A 19872-nucleotide genomic window follows, 5' to 3' on the forward strand; every position below is an offset into this window, starting at 1 on the left:
GGAGGGATTTGATAGCATGATGAGGATAGCATACAGAATAGATGGATTAAAGGGTTTGAGATAGGAGATAGGAGATAGGAGATAGCAGAGGGGAAATAATGGAGGTATGTCACCTAGAGTATGCAGATGACACAGTGGTATTTTGTGAGCCAAAGGTGGAACAAATAGGTTACATCAGAATGATTTTGACTATTTTTGAAGCTTCTTCTGGCTTGAAAGTTAACTGGGGAAAAACCAGTTTGTTCCAATAAAGGAGGTGCCAAATATCCAAAATCTTGCAATCATTTTAGGGTGTAAAGTTGAAAATATGCCAACTACATACCTTGGTATGCCTCTGGGCAGTGAACACAAGGCAGAGGAAATTTGGGATGGAATATTAGAGAAAACTGAAAAAAGATTGGCTAGGTGGAAGGCACAGTACATATCACTAGGAGGGAGGCTCATCCTTATCAACTTTGTACTTGATGCACTTCCTACGTATGTAATGTCTCTATTTCCCATACCTCCCAAAGTTATGAAAAAGATGGACAGACTTAGGAGGGATTTTTTGTGGCATGGTTGTAAAGAGGGCAAAGGATATAAACTGGTCAATTGGCAGACAACAATGCACAGTAGAGAACAAGGTGGTTTGGGCATCAGAAATCCGAGAGCACAGAACAATAGTTTATTGATGAAATGGCTCTGGAGATACAATAGGAAGGATCATGCATTATGGAGGGAGGTAATTAGACACAAGTTTGGTGAACTCAACCCATGGTGTACCAATGTGAGCACTGATACTGATGGAGTTGGAGCCTGGAAGACCATTAGAGCACTATGGCCCAAATTGGAAAGGAACTTGCAGAAGAGAGTTGGAGATGGGAAAAGAATAAAATTCTGGAAGGATGCTTGGAAGGAGCAAAGTCCATTAATGGAGATTTTTCCACACCTGTTTATTCTAAGCAACAACCCAGATGGCACCATTTATGATAAGTGGAGTGCACAGGGATGGAACTTATCTTCAGGAGATTGCTAAATGACTGGGAGATTGATAGAGTAGCCGATTTGCTAAATAGGATTGATGATTTCAATGGCACTACTGCTGAACCAGATACATTAAGATGGAAACACAATATTGATGGGCAATTCTCTGTTAAAAGGGTTTACAAGAGGGAAGAAAGGGTACAGTGTAGAGGGCAACCAAAATTATGGAGAAACTTATGGAATAGTCCATCCCCAACCAAGGTAAAATGCTTTACTTAGTTGGTGGTTAAAAGAGCATGCCTGACACAAGAAGTTTTGAAGAAAAAAGGGGCCATCATAGTTTTCAGGTGCTTCTTATGCAATGAGACAAATGAAACAAACAGTCATCTATTTTTGCACTGCACTTTTACAACACAACTTTGGTCTCTATTTTTCAACATAACAAAGACAGGTTGGACTATGCCGGAGCATACTGCATACTGCAGATTTGCTTAGTCGCTGGATGAAAAGAGGAGGCAGCAAAAGTCAAAAGAAGTGGAGGAGGATCATCCCAAAATGCATCTGGTGGACAGTTTGGACAGAGAGAAATGAGAGGTGTTATGAAGATAGATCCAATTCCATCCAGAAAGTTAAATGGAATTGTATAATATCTTTCTACTTTTGGTGTAAAGAAGTAGGTTTAGAGTCTATAGATCAGTTTGTAGATTTATTAAGACCTCTGTAAGTATCTTCTTTTCTAGTTTTTTTTTTATCTAACACTTTTTGATGGTGTCCAGCATGTCCTTAATGCTGAGGAATACACATTTACCAGTTTTAAAAAAAACGCCAGTTGAAGTTTGTATTAGTTTAATTTTTATTATTTATTTAATAGCTAATTTTATGAGATAAATATTTTAATTAATGCAAATATATATTTATATTTGGGTAGGTATTTGTATTTAAATTAAAGTATTATATACGTCACAAATGTATTATCAAGTTAACAAGATCTTCTAACGTCAAAATATATTAGTTTAAAATGTTCCGAGTTTTTTTTTTCCAAAAAAAAATTCACAACAAATGTGAAAATATGTAAATATATAAAATATAGTTGTTTTCTTCACATGTTCATTTGACATCTAAACAATTTAACATAGAATACACATGCATAGCACATCTGTTAGATGACAAGAAAAATACAAAACAAATAATGTCTATAGGATAATATTAGTGAGATAAAACTAATTACATGATTGAACCTCATCAAATTGAAATAAATATATACATTATTGCATTTAACTAATAAAAAATTTCAGCGACCATCTTCATAGGTTTGCGTGAAAAAGACATATATATGACAATCCACATTGAACATTCACAAAAAAATCTGCAATATTATTTTTTGTTAAGCTTATTATTCAAATCTTCGCTTAAATAAGCAATACTATATTTACTATAACATATATTTTTGGAATTGGTAATCACGTGCGTTAGAAAACTAGTTGCATATATAAATATCCAAAATATCAATAACAATAACATTCATTAGCAAATGTTTCAATTCAAAAACTAATAGTAGATATTAAAAGTCTAGAACTTGACTCAATAATTCATAAGACAATTGACAAGCAATACTAAAACTCTAAAAGCAATACTCCAATGTCCTTTTTGTTACCATCATACGCCATTGAATCCACTATTTATGGACAAACAAATATTATATTAATTAGTATAAAACTAAATTGAGTAGGGAAGAAATAAATATAAAAGGATTGAATTTTTTTTTTTAGAATGGTAGTCAGTTCAGTAGCTACAAATTGAAAAAGAAAAATAGAGTCCTGCACCGCTGCTTGAAAAACAGAGTAGAGAACAGAAGAAGTGAAGAAGAACAAAAGAAGAAGAAGAGAACAACTGAAGAAGGAAAAACAAATGTACTTAAGAGAATCCCACCTCGTGGCGCAAAGGTCTGAGTAGCACTGAAGGTCTGATCCTCTCGAAGGCCAGAGAGTCGCGATGGAAGAGGAGAAGAGATCGCACAAGTCGCAATAGAGAGAAGAGGAGCCTAGGTTTGCAAAAACACCAAAAAAAAAACCCTATTTTTTTGCTTTAAATTATTAAATCAAACCTTTTATTATTAAAAAAACAAAAAGGCAACGCATGTCGCCTCGCCTCGCCATGTCGGCTCTCGCCTTTCGGTTGCCATTGCTCGCCTTTCTGAAATCGCATCGCCACGCCTATAATAGGCGACGAGGCCTCGCCTCTCACCTTTGGTGACATGGCGAGTGCCTTTCATAACACTAGTAACAACTGGAGTTTCAAGTCTTGGAATGAAATTCCATCAGTTTCATTCGTCCCGAAATGTGGAATTTGATCTCGAAGTGTTGTTTTCTGTTTTGGAGTGATTTTATGGATTTGATGCCTTGAGTTAGAAGTTTAGATGATTTTAGACCTTATTTTGACTTTGGTCAACGTTTGGAGTTCAAATGCTCGGATCATATTTCGACAAATTCCATTGGATTCGGGGATGATTTTAGTCCTAGGTGAGATTTTGGCTGAATTTTCAGAGGTTTTGGGGATAGTTTGGTATTTTGAGAGTAAAGTTAGTTTATTGTGACTTTCACGGGTTTAGTATCAAGGAGACCTTAAATTCGTGTTTTGATGGTTCCATTGAGTCCGAGGCGTCAAGTTTAGTTGGGGAGCATATTCGGTTTGTATACTCAGGGTTTCTAACGAATATCTAGGGTCTATTTGATGATTTTGTAGTGTAGGTCATTTTGTTCTTCGCGATCGCATGGAGTTATTTTTGTGGTCGCCGCGATCGCGTGAATTTTATCATGATCGCGTAGGTCTACTTTTCTTGGTCATCATGATCACGTGAAGCCTACACAATCGCAACAAAACTCACACGATCACAACNTGTGGCAAAGATACTGGCTGAAAGACTCAAGAAGGTGGTTAACAATTTAGTTAACAAGCATCAGATGGCATTTATAAAAGGAAGACAAACCATGGATGCAGCCCTAATTGCTAGTGAGTGTGTAGACTCAAGACTTAAAGGGGCAGAAGCAGGTGTCATTTGTAAGCTAGACATAGAAAAAGCATATGATCATGTCAACTAGAGATTCTTGTTGAATACTCAGAGACAAATGGCCTTCGGTGAGAAATGGATTGACTTTTGCATTAAAACTGTCAAGTTCTCTTTTTTTTTGAGAAAGAAAACTGTCAAGTTCTCTGTTTTGGTGAATGGTGAACCTGTAGGTTTTTTTGGTTCTGAAAGGGGCCAATGGAGGGATTTGATAGCATGATGAGGATATCATTACAGAATAGATGGATTAAAGGGTTTGAGATAGGAGATAGCAGAGGGGAAATAATGGAGGTATGTCATCTAGAGTATGCAGATGACACAGTGGTATTTTGTGAGCCAAAGGTGGAACAAATAGTGATTTTGACTATTTTTGAAGCTTCTTCTGGCTTGAAAGTTAACTGGGGAAAAACTAGTTTGTTCCCGATAAAGGAGGTGCCAAATATCCAAAATCTTGCAATCATTTTAGGGTGTAAAGTTGAAAATATGCCAACTACATACCTTGGTATGCCTCTGGGCAGTGAACACAAGGCAGAGGAAATTTGGGATGGAATATTAGAGAAAACTGAAAAAAGATTGGCTAGGTGGAAGGCACAGTACATATCACTAGGAGGGAGGCTCATCTTTATCAACTTTGTACTTGATGCATTTCCTACGTATGTAATGTCTCTATTTCCTATACCTCCCAAAGTTATGAAAAAGCTGGACAGACTTAGGAGGGAATTTTTGTGGCATGGTTGTAAAGAGGGCAAAGGATATAAACTAGTCAATTGGCAGACAACAATGCACAGTAGAGAACAAGGTGGTTTGGGCCTAAGAAATCTGAGAGCACAGAACAATAGTTTATTGATGAAATGGCTCTGGAGATACAATAGGGAGGACATGCATTATGGAGGGAGGTAATTAGACACAAGTTTGGCGAACTCAACCCATGGTGTACCAATGTGAGCACTGATACTTATGGAGTTGGAGCCTGGAAGACCATTAGAGCTCTATGGTCCAAATTGGAAAGGAACTTGCAGAAGAGAGTTGGAGATGGGAAAAGAATAAAATTCTGGAAGGATGCTTGGAAGGAGCAAAGTCCATTAATGGAGATTTTTCCAGACCTGTTTATTCTAAGCAACAACCCAGATGGCACCATTTATGATAGGTGGAGTGCACAGGGATGGAACTTATCTTCAGGAGATTGCTGAATGACTGGGAGATTGATAGAGTAGCCGATTTGCTAAATAGGATTGATGATTTCAATGGCACTACTGCTGACCCAGATACATTAAGATGGAAACACAATATTGATGGGCTATTCTCTGTTAAAGGGTTTATAAGAGGGAAGAAAGGGTATGTTTCCCTTGTCATACAAAAAAAAAAAGAGGGAAGTAAGGGTACAGTGTAGAGGGCAACCAAAATTATGGAGAAACTTATGGAATAGTCCATGCCCAACCAAGGTAAAATGCTTTACTTGGTTGGTGGTTAAAAGAGCATGCCTGACACAAGAAGTTTTGAAGAAAAAAGGGGCCATCATAGTTTCCAGGTGCTTCTTATGCAATGAGACAAATGAAACAAACAGTCATCTATTTTTGCACTGCACTTTTACAGCACAACTTTGGTCTCTATTTCTCAACATAACAAAGACAGGTTGGACTATGCCAGAGCATACTGCAAATTTGCTTAGTTGCTGGATGAAAAGAGGAGGCAGCAAAAGTCAAAAGAAGTGGAGGAGGATCATCCCAAAATGCATCTGGTGGACAGTTTGGACAGAGAGAAATGAGAGGTGTTATGAAGATAGATCCAATTCCATCCAGAAAGTTAAATGGAATTGTATAATATCTTTCTACTTTTGGTGTAAAGAAGTAGGTTTAGAGGATATAGATCAGTTTGTAGATTTATTAAGATCTCTGTAAGTATCTTCTTTTCTAGTTGTTTTTTTTATCCAACACTTTTTGATGGTGTTCAGCATTATGGTAATGCTGAGGAATACACACTTACCAGTTTAAAAAAAAAATACCAAAAAATTAAAATATTTAATTGCATATATAAATATCCAAAATCTCAATAACAATAACATTCATTAGTAAATGTTTCAATTCAAAAACTAATAGTAGATATTAAAAGTCTAGAACTTGACTCAATAATTCATAAGACAATTGACAAGCAATACTAGAACTCTAAAAGCAATACTCCAATGTCCTTTTTGTTACCATCATACTCCATTGAATCCACTATTTATGGACAAACAAATATTATATTAATTAGTATAAAACAAAATTGAGTATGGAAGAAATAAATATAGAAGGATTGAATTTATTTTTAGAATGGTAGTCATTCAGTAGCTACAAATTGAAAAAGAAAAACAGAGCCCTGCACCATTGCTTGAAAAACAGAGTAGAGAAGAAGAAGAAGAAGACAACAGAAGAAGAACAAAAGAAGAAGAGAATAACTAAAGAAGGAAAAAAAAAATGTACTTGAGAGAATCCCAACTCGTGGCGCAAAGGTCTCGTCCTCTCTAAGGCCAGAGAGTCACGATGGAAGAGGAGAAAAGATCACGCAAGTCGCAATAGAGAGAAGTGGAGCCCAGGTTTGCAAAAACACCAAAAAAAACCCTAATTTTTGCTTTTAATTATTAAATCAAACCTTTTATTATTAAAAAAACAAAAAGGTGATGCATGTCGCCTCGCCTTGCCATGTCGGCTCTCGCCTTTCGTTCGCCATTGCTCGCCTTTCTAAAATCGCATCGCCACGCCTATAATAGGCGACGAGGCCTCGCCTCTTGCCTTTGGCAACATGGCGAGCGCCTTTCATAACACTGGTAACAACTGGAGTTTCGAGTCTTGGAATGAAATTCCATCAATTTCATTCGTTCCGGAATGTGGAATTTGATTTAGGAGTGTTGTTGTTTTCTGTTTTGGAGTGGTTTTGTGGATTTGATGCCTTGAGTTAGAAGTTTAGGTGAATTTAGACCGTAAGTTGACTTTGGTCAACGTTTGGAGTTCAGATGCTCGGATCATATTTCGACAAATTCCATTGGATTCGGGGATGATTTTAGTCCTAGGTGAGATTTTGGCTGAATTTTCAGAGGTTTTGAGGATAGTTTGGTATTTTGAGAGTGAAGTTAGTTTATTGTGACTTTCACGGGTTTAGTATCAAGGAGACCTTAAATTCATGTTTCGATGGTTCCATTGAGTCCGGGGCGTCACATTTAGTTGGGGAGCATATCCGGTTTGTGTACTCGGGGTTTCTAACGAATCTCTAGGGTCTATTTGATGATTTTGTAGTGTAGGTCATTTTGTTCTTCGCGATCACATGGAGTTATTTTTGTGGTCGCCGCGATCGCGTGAATTCTATCATGATCGCGTAGGTCTATTTCTCTTGGTCATCGCGATCACGTGAAGCCTACACAATCGCGATGACTAGGAAAAATAAACCCACACAATCGCGACAAAACTCACACGATCACAACGACCACAAAATAACTTCATGCAGTTGCAAATAACGAAATGACCTGCACCAGAAATCAACAATATCACACGAGGCACAAAATCACCGAATGGACCTCCGAGATTCGTTCAGAACCCCAAGTATACAAACCAGAATGCTCCCCAACTAAACTCAATGTCCTGGACTCAATGGAACATCAAATTCGAGGTATCCTTGATCCTAAACCCGTGAAAGTCGCAATAGCTTAACTAAACGCTCAAACATATCAAAATGCCCTTGGAACCTCTGAAAATTCAATCAAAACCTCACCAATGCCTAAAATTATCTCGCGAATCCAATGGAATTGTCGGAATTTTTATCCGAACTCCATATGTTGACCAAAGTCAACTCAAGGTCTATATTCACTTAAACTTCCAATTCAAATCAACTCTAAAACAGAAAATGACAACACACCGAGACCACATTCCAGGACTGGCGGAATTCCATTCCAAAACTCCGATTATCATCAAAAACCTCTTTTGACAACTTTAAACCTTCCAAAAACTATAACTTTTCAATCAAATTTCAAAACCAACTTCATAAACTGATCAAACATGAGTCAGGGCAACTATTGGGAGGGGTAAAACTGTAATTTTCCAAAAATGACTTTTCAGGTCATGACACAAATTCTTAGAACTCCATCTATGAGCTTCGCATCCTGTCCTAATTCTTGGATAAAAGATGAGAATTGTGGTAGGTTGATTAGTGTAAAAATCGTCTAAATAAGATAAACCCTCTGAATGCAGTCAAATTTGAGTGGAACATACTGTATGGAGTGCAATGGATACAAAGATTTATATAACTAGTGTTATGAAAGGCGCTCGCCATGTCGCCAAAGGCGAGAGGTGAGGTGAGGCGAGGCCTCGTCGCCTATTATAGGAGTGGCGATGCGATTTCAGAAAGGCAAGCAATGGCAATCGAAGGCGAGAGTCGACATGGCAAGGCGAGGCGACATGCGTCACCTTTTTGTTTTTTATAATAAAAGGTTTGATTTAATAATTAAAAGCAAAAATTAGGGGTTTTTTGGGTGTTTTTGTGAACCTGGCCGCTCTTCTCTCTATTGCGACCTGCGCGATCTCTTCTCCTCTTCCATCGCGATTCTCTGGCCTTCGAGAGGAGACCTTCGCTGCTACTCAGACCTTTGCGTCACGAGTTGGGATTCTCAAGTACATTCTTCTTCTTTTTTTTCCTCCTTCCGTTGTTCTCTTCTTCTTTTGTTCTTCTTCAATTCTTTTGTTCCCTTCTTCTTCTCTACTCTGTTTTTCAAGCAATGGTGTAGGGCTCTGTTTTTCTTTTTCAATTTGTAGCTACTGAACTGACTACCATTGTGTTTCTGCCTATATTTTTTTAAAAAAAAATCAATCCTTCTATATTTATTTCTTCCCTACTCAATTTTGTTTTATACTAATTAATATAATATTTGTTTGTCCATAAATAGTGGAGTCAATGGCGTATAATGGTAACAAAAAGGACATTGGAGTATTGCTTTTAGAGTTCTCGTATTGCTTGTCAATTGTCTTATGAATTATTGAGTCAAGTTCTAGACTTTCAATATCTACTGTTAATTTTTGAATTGAAATATTTGCTAATGAATGTTATTGTTATTGAGATTTTGGATATTTATATATGCAATTAAATATTTTAATTTTTTGGTATTAATTGGCGCCTCAATTTAGAAAGGCGAGGCGGGCCCTTGTCGCCTTTCGCCGTCCAAAACACTGGTTGTTAACCAAAAACCACTTTTTTTTTTTTTTGATTTGCACCGGGTGTCCGAGTCTCTTTGAGCCCCGACTAATCCCGGGAAACCACTTTTAACTACTTTAAACCTTTCAAAACTACAACTTTTCAATCAAATTTCAAAATCAACTTCATAAACTAATCAAACATGACTCGGGGCAACTATCAAAAGGGGTCAAATGATAATTTTCTGAAAATTTCCAAAAATGACCTTCCGATTCATTACATTATCCACCACTAAAAATCATGTTCGTCCTCGAACATAAAATAAAAGAAAGTATCTGAAGCCTCGAAAAGTTAGGGATATTTGGCACGCATGTCGGACTCTATCTCCCAAGTCGCCTCTCCAATTGAATGGTGCTTTCATTGCACCTTCATCGAAGCAATTTCCTTTGGCCTTAACTTTTGAACCTGCCTATCCAAAATAGCTATAGGATCCTCCTCGAATGACGAGTCTTAACCCAAAACCACAAAATCAAGTGAAATCACATGGGACTCATCAGGCACATCAAAGCATGGAGACATGGAAAATAGGATGTACAGCGTACATCTGACAAGCTAGGTGGCAAGGCCAACTTATAGGCCACCTCTCCAATCCGTCCCAAAATTTCAAAAGGCCAATGAATTTAGGACTAAGCTTGCCCTTCTTCCCGAATCTCATCACACACTTCATAGGTGACAATCAAACAAAGCCCTTAGGTCATTAAGGATAAAATTGTCAACGAAGTGTATTCTTTATTTCCGAAATCTTTGATTTGGTCGTTGTTAGTTTCGAATTCTTATGGTGATTACTTATTTGAATAGATTGTGTAGATTTGGAAGCCCAACAGACAGGGAAAGCTCAAGTACCAGAGTGATTGTTTGATTTCTTGAGGCAAGTGGACTTCTTGACCTTTGTTAAGTATATAGAATCTCGTATTTCCTTATTGTATGTGCTAAGGAGTAATAGGAATTGGTGAAGGGGTGGTCACATGTACATATTGAATGAATCTAATGACAAAAAGGGGATATAAAAAAGTAACTTGATAATATATTGATGTGTGATGTGTTGTGAATGATTTGAGTGGTTATATTGACTCGTTATTGGTGATGTATCATGATTGTGTCGATATGCATTATGTATTAATATGGAAAACATTATATTCTCATGATTTGTGTGAACATACCTATTTGCATTGGTTCTGATTTTGAAAACACTATGATGAGATCAATTGTTGGGAGTATGCCGATGGAAAATGGTTTTGGAGATGCCGATGGGAAATGGTTCTGGCAAGACCGATGGGAAATGGTTCTGGCAAGACCGATGGAAAATGATTCTGACATTGATGATTAAGCCGATGGAAAATGATTTTGGCGATTAATGATTATGCCGATGGGAAATAGTTTCGATGGCCATGGACCTTGTGAGCCCCCCATGGGTTCCGACCTGATATTAAATGGATTGTATCGTTAGGACAAATGCATCACTATATTTGACATTTCATTTCATTGCATTGCACATCATTATCTTTTATGAACCAAATGAGTGCTTGTTATGGAATTTATGATTGACGAACTTGGACTTCTATATTTGGTGACCTGTATATGTTGAACAATTGAAGTGGTTTTATACATGTTATGTGCTTTGTAATTGTGAATAACAAGGTTGGGTTGATTTTGTACAGGTTGTAGTTGTGAAGGTTTGGTTGGAGTGTTGGGAATACATGTATTATGTGTTGCTTTACCTTGAGTTAGACGTTTAGTTGTTGAGTACCGTGTTGTTGGTACTCACTCCCTTGCTTCTACACTTGCNACCTTGTGTTTATTCACGTTGAAGTGTTGTTATACGTGTTATGTGCTTTATAATTATGAATTGTTAGGTTGGGTTGATTTTGTACAGGTTGTAGTTGTGGAGGTTTGGTTGGAGTGTTGGGAATACATGTATTATGTGTTGCTTTACCTTGAGTTAGACGTTTACTTGTTGAGTACCGTGTTGTTGGTACTCACTCCCTTGCTTCTACACTTGTGTAGGTTATGAGTTTGGATCATGTTGATTACTGTCTCCTCCCTTCAATGTATGAGGCTTATTGTGGAGAGTTCTGAGATAGTTGTTTGTCATCTCGGCAAACACCTCTTACTCCATTATTATGTTCTTGTTCTATTCTAAAAACAATGACATTAAGACTTGTATTTCTTTCGAATCTATTGTATTACATTAGAGGCTTGTACACGTGAGTCGTGACAACCAGATCTTTGGGGGGTTATAATTGAGTTATGTTGTGTTTCTGTATATTTGAGATTATTATGATAGTATTTTGTTCTGCTTTACTTCCGCATTTATCCTTTATGTTAGGTTTTAGGCTGACTTATCTTGGTAGGTTAAGACAAGTGTCATCAAGTCCCTTTTTGGGTTGTGACATTCTGAGAGCATAGCAAGAAAACCATGCACTACGTTTGACAAACAGATAAGCAGGGATGTGCACTTTCATTTAAGAGGTATATATACTTACTCGAGGATTCGAGATATTTATTTTCTTGTGCTTAAGACCAACTTGAAGCCCCAATTCTTCTGCTACAGTAGAGAAACCCTGCATAAATCAACCTTTATAGACTAGAAAAGGAAAATGTAGAAGTAACAAAATATAAAATTCTCCTAGGTTTCTCTCATTGATGGCATTTATTGCATACCTGAAATATCTGCTGTATGTAGGCATTTTCTGGAGGTTTAGAAACATGAAGATGTAACTGATTTCCTAGGGACCCAACACTATTCAAGCAGATGGCATAGTCTATACTCTCACGTAGACGTTGGTCAAAACTCCGAAGCCACTGAAGAAAGCTTAAACATTCAAAGGACAGAACGAGATAGCTATGACTTCAAAGAAAAGGACAAAAAAATTGGGAAGGACTGGTGCACCTTTTGAGTTCCATTGTAGTTATACGGGCCACCAGATGTCAATCCAAAGAGTAAGTTATATCTACCTCTAGTTTTAGGATTTGAATATAGAGCAGAAAACAATCTAGCTATTTCAAGAAGTGCCACTACACCACTTCCATTGCTGTCACTTCCCACTGACAATGCCTGTAAATTCAACAAAAGAAAAAAGTAATTTAAAATCATTTATTATTAAAATGACGGCTCAAAACTTAATAGAGTAAGTTATTATTTACCGGAGCAGCCCCAAACGTGTCATATGAAGCCACTATGGCAATAGTTGGTAGCTGATTCGAGTCTCCATCAACTTTAAGCCCTGGTAACCATCCCTGATATTTAATAAAAGTACTAATAAATGAACTTTCAGATAACAGTCTACCATATTGATTATTTAAACTATCTAATAACCCCTGCCCATTATTTTTAGAAATTAATCTGCATAAACATTAGGATTGTGGAAACACGAAACAGAAAAATTTTTGACTCAGTACAATAAGGAAATACATCCATATATACTTAAATTGATTTCATCACTAAAATAAGAATAAAGTAATTAAATGTGTTAAGCTTGATTCCAATAACTATTATAAGTAAAAGAAGAGTTCCAAGTACTGAATTGATTCGCCTGACTACATTATAAGGAAAACTATGTATAGAAACAAGTAAAGTTTTAAGTGCATACAGATTCATAAAAACTATTACTACCACGCCTCAGTCCCAAACAAGTTGGGTCGGCTATATGAATCTTCATTGATCATGTTTCTCCTTTTAAACTCGTGTCATGCCATACAACAACAACATACCCAATGTGGTGTGTCATGCCATAATCATACCAAATAGAAGTATAAGACTATAAGTGAAAAACTAAAGAAAAAAAAAGGAAATGATAAAATTCCTTACACCTAAAATGATTTTACTACTAAAATAAGAAAACCGAATAATTCAATATACTAAGCTGGTCTGAACAGCTATTTGAAGGAAACAAAAACAGTTGCAAGTATTGAATTGATTTGCTTTTAACTATTATATCAAAATCGAAGTATTGAAATAGAAAAAACTTCAGTACACATAAATATTTAAAAAGAAATTCTGAGCGCTCAAAATAAAGAACATAACAATTATGATGAAGAAATTAAAGGCAAGACCATATGTAGCCCCCAAGGAAAACTCACTTTTAAACCTTTAGTTCCATCAAATGCTAATTGTAATAATGCAAGTGACAGTTGTACATAAAAAGTTACTATCGATAGTTTGACAACCATGAAAGCTGTCACTTCAAATTATTCTAAGTCCCATAACATCTTATAAGAAGTGACAACAATCTATAGCTTAAGGGATTGATGGAGAAAACAATTCAAAGAGTACCAACAAAGTTACAAGCTTAGCTATCTAAGATATTATTACCTCTGTCTCATAACAGATGATCTACCATGTGCATCAATTAAAGCAGTAGTTGGTTGAAATATGTCAAATCAAATTTTAAATGATCCAAATGTAGTATTAGTTTATATAATTAATTTATTTAAATAAAGGTATATGCATTGTTGGAGCGAGATAAACTTGTTATTTATAAAAACAGATAAAGAGTTTTTTGAGATGGATGAATGAAGCAATTTAGAACTAAAACTTTAGGGAATTAAATCATATCAACATTCCTAGACAAACATCAATTCAAGAATTCTAGTAAATCCACCTGCTCCTAATTTTAAGAAAAAAGGTGAACTAGAACCTGAATATTTGCAATGTTTGGGGGCGCAATTCTCTTGGGATCTGAGGCAGCAACAACAAGCTTGTAGCTGTAGACATGTGAGTAACTGAATCATTGGCAGGACATTTACCCCAATAGAGAAAAAAAAGAAAAAAACGAGCAGATTTTCAAATTCATATTGACATCCAATCTCAGAAAGGATACCTCAAGTCCCAATAAAGGAAAAAAGAAAAAAAAAAGTGCAAACCTTTTAAAGATTGGTTATTTCTTACGGATCTCTTTGTTCATCTTGCAGTTCTAAAAACATGAAAGGTAATTAAGACTTTAACTGTCACAAGTCCTATGCAATGTCAGGTTCTTCTGATTCTCACATTCATATCATGTGCTTTGCAAATACAGAATATCTGGACAAATAAAATTAGAGACAAGTTGGAAGATTTTATTAGGAATTGGCACTACAATGGACTAAGGAATATAAGTTCTGAAAGCTATTACTGGTCTCTATGAATGAATAATGTGTACTCCTGATTATACATATAATGTAATTGCAGGTTGTCATACTTTCTGGAAGAGGCCAATGTGAATGTGCTTGAATTGATGAAGTGTATTTGGATCTCACTATAGATGTTGAAGCGTGAAGACAGATAATCCTCTTGAGTGTCTGTGACAATCCGTGAAGAAACAGTGAATCAAGTCTTGAAAGATGATACTATATGACTAACAAAATGATCAAGTGTTGGAAGCAGGTAATATTTTGAACAGAAAAATGAGCACATTTATTTTATTAAGTTTAAATACCTATAAAAATAGTACTTTTGATGCAGTAAAACACATTAGATCATATACTCTCATCTCTCAACACTTGATTCACTGTTTCTGAATACTTTGGACTCAATGTCTATAAATGTTGCTCATCATTATATTTTACTAAGAAAGAATATAAAACCAACCAATCTCTAATGCCGAACTATATTGGCACCATACGCTTTGAATTTCTTTGCTCTCCTATCTTTATTAGTGCTTAAATGTCTTTAATTAGTTACTAACTTGTATTACTTGAACAGAGAGAAGGAAGTAAGAAATAAAACATTTTAAAGAGAAAGAGAAAGAGGAAGTATAGTTTCACTGGTACATGTTGCAATACAAAATGGTTTATCTCCACACGACAAAATAAGTGAATACAAAATAAAGATCCATCATAAATTAAAACATAAAACCTATTGCCTTTGAATTTAGGGACGAAAAAAATTTCACAAGAATTTAGCTTTTCATTATTTTTAATATCAGAATATTAAAATGGATTATTCTTAAGTTTAATAAGGTTAATCACTACCGAGCGAAGCGCGGGCAATTTATCTAGCTCAAGAACAAAATTGAATGGAATCTTTTAACTGTATGATAATGATTAAAGATGACTTAAGAAATGCACAAGGATTTCTATCCTAGATGAATTTTGTCCAGACTATGTTAAGAGATCTCTAGATTACATTATAATCTTTTAATGTTGGCATACATACACCAAATGGAAGAGGCAACTCTTCTCTTAAAAACAAAAATGGCATATCAACTTACCCGCCTGTAGTAGCTGTTGCAGGTTGACCACTAGCATCATTTCTCTTAACTTCAGCTAATACAGCATTGATATTATCATCCTCGAAAGCAAAATATACAGGATACTGGAGCATAATTTCAAAAGATTGAAAATTTACTATTTTGTCATAGACGATAAAAAATGAAACAATTCAAGATGAAGGATATGCACATAAACTAGAACTCTCATTCAAACAACAGAAGTAAGGCAATTTCAGTACCCTCATTGAGCAAAGATAAAACTATCTCAAGGGAAAAAGTGACTAGTACTAATTTTTGTCTTTCCTTGGAGAGGTATCACCACTGAATTTAAACACACTCATAGCTCACAATGTCAAATAGTAACTAAAATAGCTCAAGTTGCTCTTCATCACTGTGGGGAAGGACGAACCAATTTGCAAATAATCAAAAGGTTGGACTCAAGGGCTGCCACTTTACAAAAATGTTTATTGTTTAATCTCATCATTAGCCAGCAAAGGGAACTTCAAAAGCAATTTCCAAAAGATAAACAGAAAAAAACATTTCCTTCCATTCAGCTCTGAAACAGTCTGCAGATATCCATGCTCTTCCTTGATTGAACTCTTTTTCCTTCTTTAGAAGCTAACATAATCAATCTTTCAGCATTTTCTTCTACCAATTAAGGAATCACAGTAATGACTCGTTTAGTTTAGATTATATATATTGTCATATTATTCGAAAAAAGTGATTGTAGGAAACAAATTGTCATTTAAGAATAATGACCTTTATGGCACTAATAGTTGGTTACAATTTCATGAGATCGAGTTTTGCATGCAGTAACCAAACATCAAGTACGACTAAACAAATTATTAATAAAAAACTATAATTAATTCATGTAAGATCATCCAACCCAACAAGCACTAGACAAATGAAACTCATGTAACATGATGAATGATGTGCTCGTGCATAATATGCATTGTACAGAAAGATATTCCAAAAGAACAAAACAGCATGGAGGATTAACTTCACTCACAGGGATATTGGAATGTGTAAGCAGCCATTCCAACTCGACCAATTTACTCCTCAAGCTGTCAATATCCTCATCAGCACCAAATGTGCTGCCTGTGTTTTCTGGTCTAAATTTTGGGGGGAGTAAAAGCAGCAAACCCCCTAATAGCTTTTTCTGTTCAATATATTCTGCAATAAGAGCCAACAGGGAGGGCAAGCCCATCAGAAGACAATCTAACTGCATATTGCATGAGGAACAGAGAGTCGGCCTTTAACATGATCATCACAAGCAAGGTTAGTGATGTCTCAAGCAAGGAGCAAACTAGAAAAGTAATAAAATCGTAAATATGGAAACACCACCTTCCACACCTTCCTAACCAAGACGTGGACTTTCCACTTATGGTCCCTTTGGTGACACAAACCACCAACCAAATTGTTTGAAGTGGAGGGTATCCTTATCACTATGCTATCCCTCTGTTGTCAATAGTGACATAATCTATAGTCTGACCATATTTCTTACCTACGAGTGGATAGTTCCATTACCTACCCGAAAAACATAATCAGTAATAGAGTCCTATATTTGGCACATCACAGAATTGATTACAGAATCTGCATGAGCATAGACTACAAAATTCAAAGAGAAACAAATTTCTTGACTAACATTTGAAACTTCACAAGAATCCCTAGGGATTATTCCGTAGGCTGCTACATTCCATTGCATAGAAGCTCACTCGATAAATTGAGTTGAGCATTTAGCCTTTCAGTTATAATTCCAAGGGAATTTATTCAAATGTTCTCCTATAGGTGTGCTGTGTCATGTGCATATGCATAGTTAACAATTAGAAAAATCATAATTTTTTTATCAAGTATAACGCAAATCATAATAGATAAAGACAAACAACAACATCCAGTGCTATCAAAAGCAAAAAAGCTCTATGATCCGGTGGGGCTTCAAGCGCAAATAAAGCGTGGGCTTCAATGAAAAAAGGCTCAAAGGGGATAAAAAGTATAAATTTATATGGTTAGTCCAAGACTAATAATTATAAGCACGAATGACAAATATATGACAAAGAAATTTCAAAAAAAAAAAAAAGGATATAGTGAAAACTGAAATATCAATTGTTTAGTATCTCTTCTTGAGAAGAAGCTAATTGGCAAAGAAAAGTATGTCTTAGAACCTTAATGATGATACTGAAGCGATTAAGCGAGGCGAAGCGCTTAACACATTTTGAACCTCGCTTTAGGGCTTAACTGCGCTTTAAGCGCGCCTTTGACAACACTAACATCAGATTTTTTAGTCAAAGAATCCATCTCTTAGGACTTCACTTGATGGTTGATACCAGCATAATCAAAGGCGCGCATAAGCCATGAAGCGAGGCTCAAAACGTGTTGAGCTCTTTGCCTGGCTTAATGTGCACTTCAGTGTCGTCATCAAGATTCTAAGACATACTTTTCCTTTGCCAATGAACGTCTACTGAAGAGACGACACTAAACAAGTGATATTTCACTTTATCGTAATTACTTTTTAATTTCTTTGTTCATGTATTTGTCATTCAAGCTTATATATTATTAGTCTTGGACTAAACTCATATATTTGTACTTTTTTTTCTCCCTTTATGCCTTTTCTCATTAAAGTCCACACATTTTTGCGCTTAAAGTCCCAACAGACCGTAGAGCTTTTTTCGTTTTTTTGCTTTTGATAACACTGGTTGATACTCCAACTTTCATCGCCAATAAGTGTAACAACTTCAATTGTTGGTTGCTACACCAACTTCATCGCCCATAAGTGTAACAACAAACTAATCTTTATACCCAACGAGACTGTATCACCTAATTATTTTTTATCAAGTGGGTCTGGGTCACCTAGTTAAAAAAGAAAGCAAGAAGTTCAAGATAAAAATGAAATTCAGAAGAAGTAAACTAAACCGCATTTTCAACAAGAGTCGGTTTCCTAACTCAAAATTATCCCTATTCGCACCTGATGCAAGTAGAATAACAAACCTAGCTTTAACCCCAATTATTTAGTTTCCCTAGTTGAAAAAATAAGTATTCCTTTTAAGGCAAATCGAATCTCTCTTAGTGTAAGTAATAAACTAACGTTTAATCCAATGACTCAGTATTTCCTAGTTGAAAAAATATTTAACACTTCGAAGCAGTAAATGAAGTCCTACTAGACTTAACATAGAAGCACAACAACTAAACTTTAATCCTTATAACTATGGTGTTTGGATCAACTTGTGCGAACCTCCACTAGCCCCAACTTATTTTTGGCACCAAATCTAAAAAAACAAATCTTTTGATGAAAATGAAATTCAGAATCAGTAAATGATAACCACATCATTCTCTAAAATCTAACACATATCTTCACCTGAACCAAACATAATCATAGCAACAACTAAGCTTTAATTCGAGCTAGTTTACATATCATGAAATGAAGTTATTGAGCAGTAATCGGAGCCGAACCTGTAATGAGAGTGAGGTTCAATTCACGAACTGGAAGAATGAGAACCGTACGGGAAAGATCAGAACTAGAGCCAGAACCAAAAAACGATGAGCCGGCGTGATGATTAAGAGTAGCGAGCCGAGAACCGAAAGGTACGCCGGAGATATCATATTGAACAAGCCTGTAAACATCAACGGCGGTAACGGCGTCGGAAAGTTCAACACAGGCGATAAGTGCGATTAGTAAAGCGATGATAGGGTAGTACATCGGGTCTAATATCGCCGGTTTTCTGAAAGAATTCGTCATTGATGAATTGATAGTGTTGTTAGGGTTTTGCAGAAATATAAATGTTGGATTTGAATCTGGAAAATATAATTGATGAATTTTTTATTTATTTATTTTTCACCAATTTGATTCATAAATTGATTCAGAAAATATATGTTAAAATAATGTTTTGACAATTTAAAGTAGTGTTAGTTTGAAGGTGAAAATGATTGAAGATTTTAAGTGTTTTTTTTTTTTTTGAAAAAAGAAATTAATATGGAGTATTAAATATTGGGTGAGGTATAAATAAAACTATTAAATATACTTTGAACTAAAAAATTTGCATTCATGTATTTATGTTTTTGCATTAATTAAAGTTTGATTTATTGAAGCATAATATTTCAAATGATCTTATAATATAATGATGGCAATGATATGGATATGAGCAATTTATAGTTCAATTAGCCAATAATTCATATTTTATTAGTTATATTAAATTTAAATTAAATGAGATGAGTGTAAGAGACTAATATCATTTTGGTTTATTACATAGAAATATTTGATCAAGAGGATCATTGAATTACGTTTTTTTAAGTGCTTTTATTTTAATAGGCACTATCACTGTACTTCCAAAAAATATCTAATTTTGAAAACAATACTTGCTCCTATTCATATGTACTATAGATTTCTCTTTACAAATTCAAATGCAAGAATAAATAATATTTTTATCTTATCTAATTAAATTCTTCGAG

General features: G+C 35.5%; 1 protein-coding gene across 1 annotated transcript in view; it reads right to left on the reverse strand.

The window, feature by feature from the left end:
• LOC125871034 (uncharacterized) overlaps window positions 1-19214 on the reverse strand; it is a 30443-nt gene extending 11229 nt beyond the window's left edge. The window contains exons 1-8 of the mRNA XM_049551621.1: window positions 18877-19214; window positions 16439-16602; window positions 15430-15533; window positions 13879-13945; window positions 12386-12478; window positions 12132-12296; window positions 11903-12043; window positions 11725-11802 (exon numbers count right to left, since the gene is read on the reverse strand). Of these exons, the coding sequence (XP_049407578.1) occupies window positions 11725-11802; window positions 11903-12043; window positions 12132-12296; window positions 12386-12478; window positions 13879-13945; window positions 15430-15533; window positions 16439-16602; window positions 18877-19162 (1098 nt within the window). The 5' untranslated portion in view covers window positions 19163-19214. The remainder of the gene's footprint in view (window positions 1-11724; window positions 11803-11902; window positions 12044-12131; window positions 12297-12385; window positions 12479-13878; window positions 13946-15429; window positions 15534-16438; window positions 16603-18876) is intronic.
• Window positions 19215-19872: the final 658 nt, after the last annotated feature.

Source organism: Solanum stenotomum, chromosome 1 (genome assembly GCF_019186545.1).
Source record: "Solanum stenotomum isolate F172 chromosome 1, ASM1918654v1, whole genome shotgun sequence".
Classification (NCBI taxonomy): domain Eukaryota; kingdom Viridiplantae; phylum Streptophyta; class Magnoliopsida; order Solanales; family Solanaceae; genus Solanum; species Solanum stenotomum.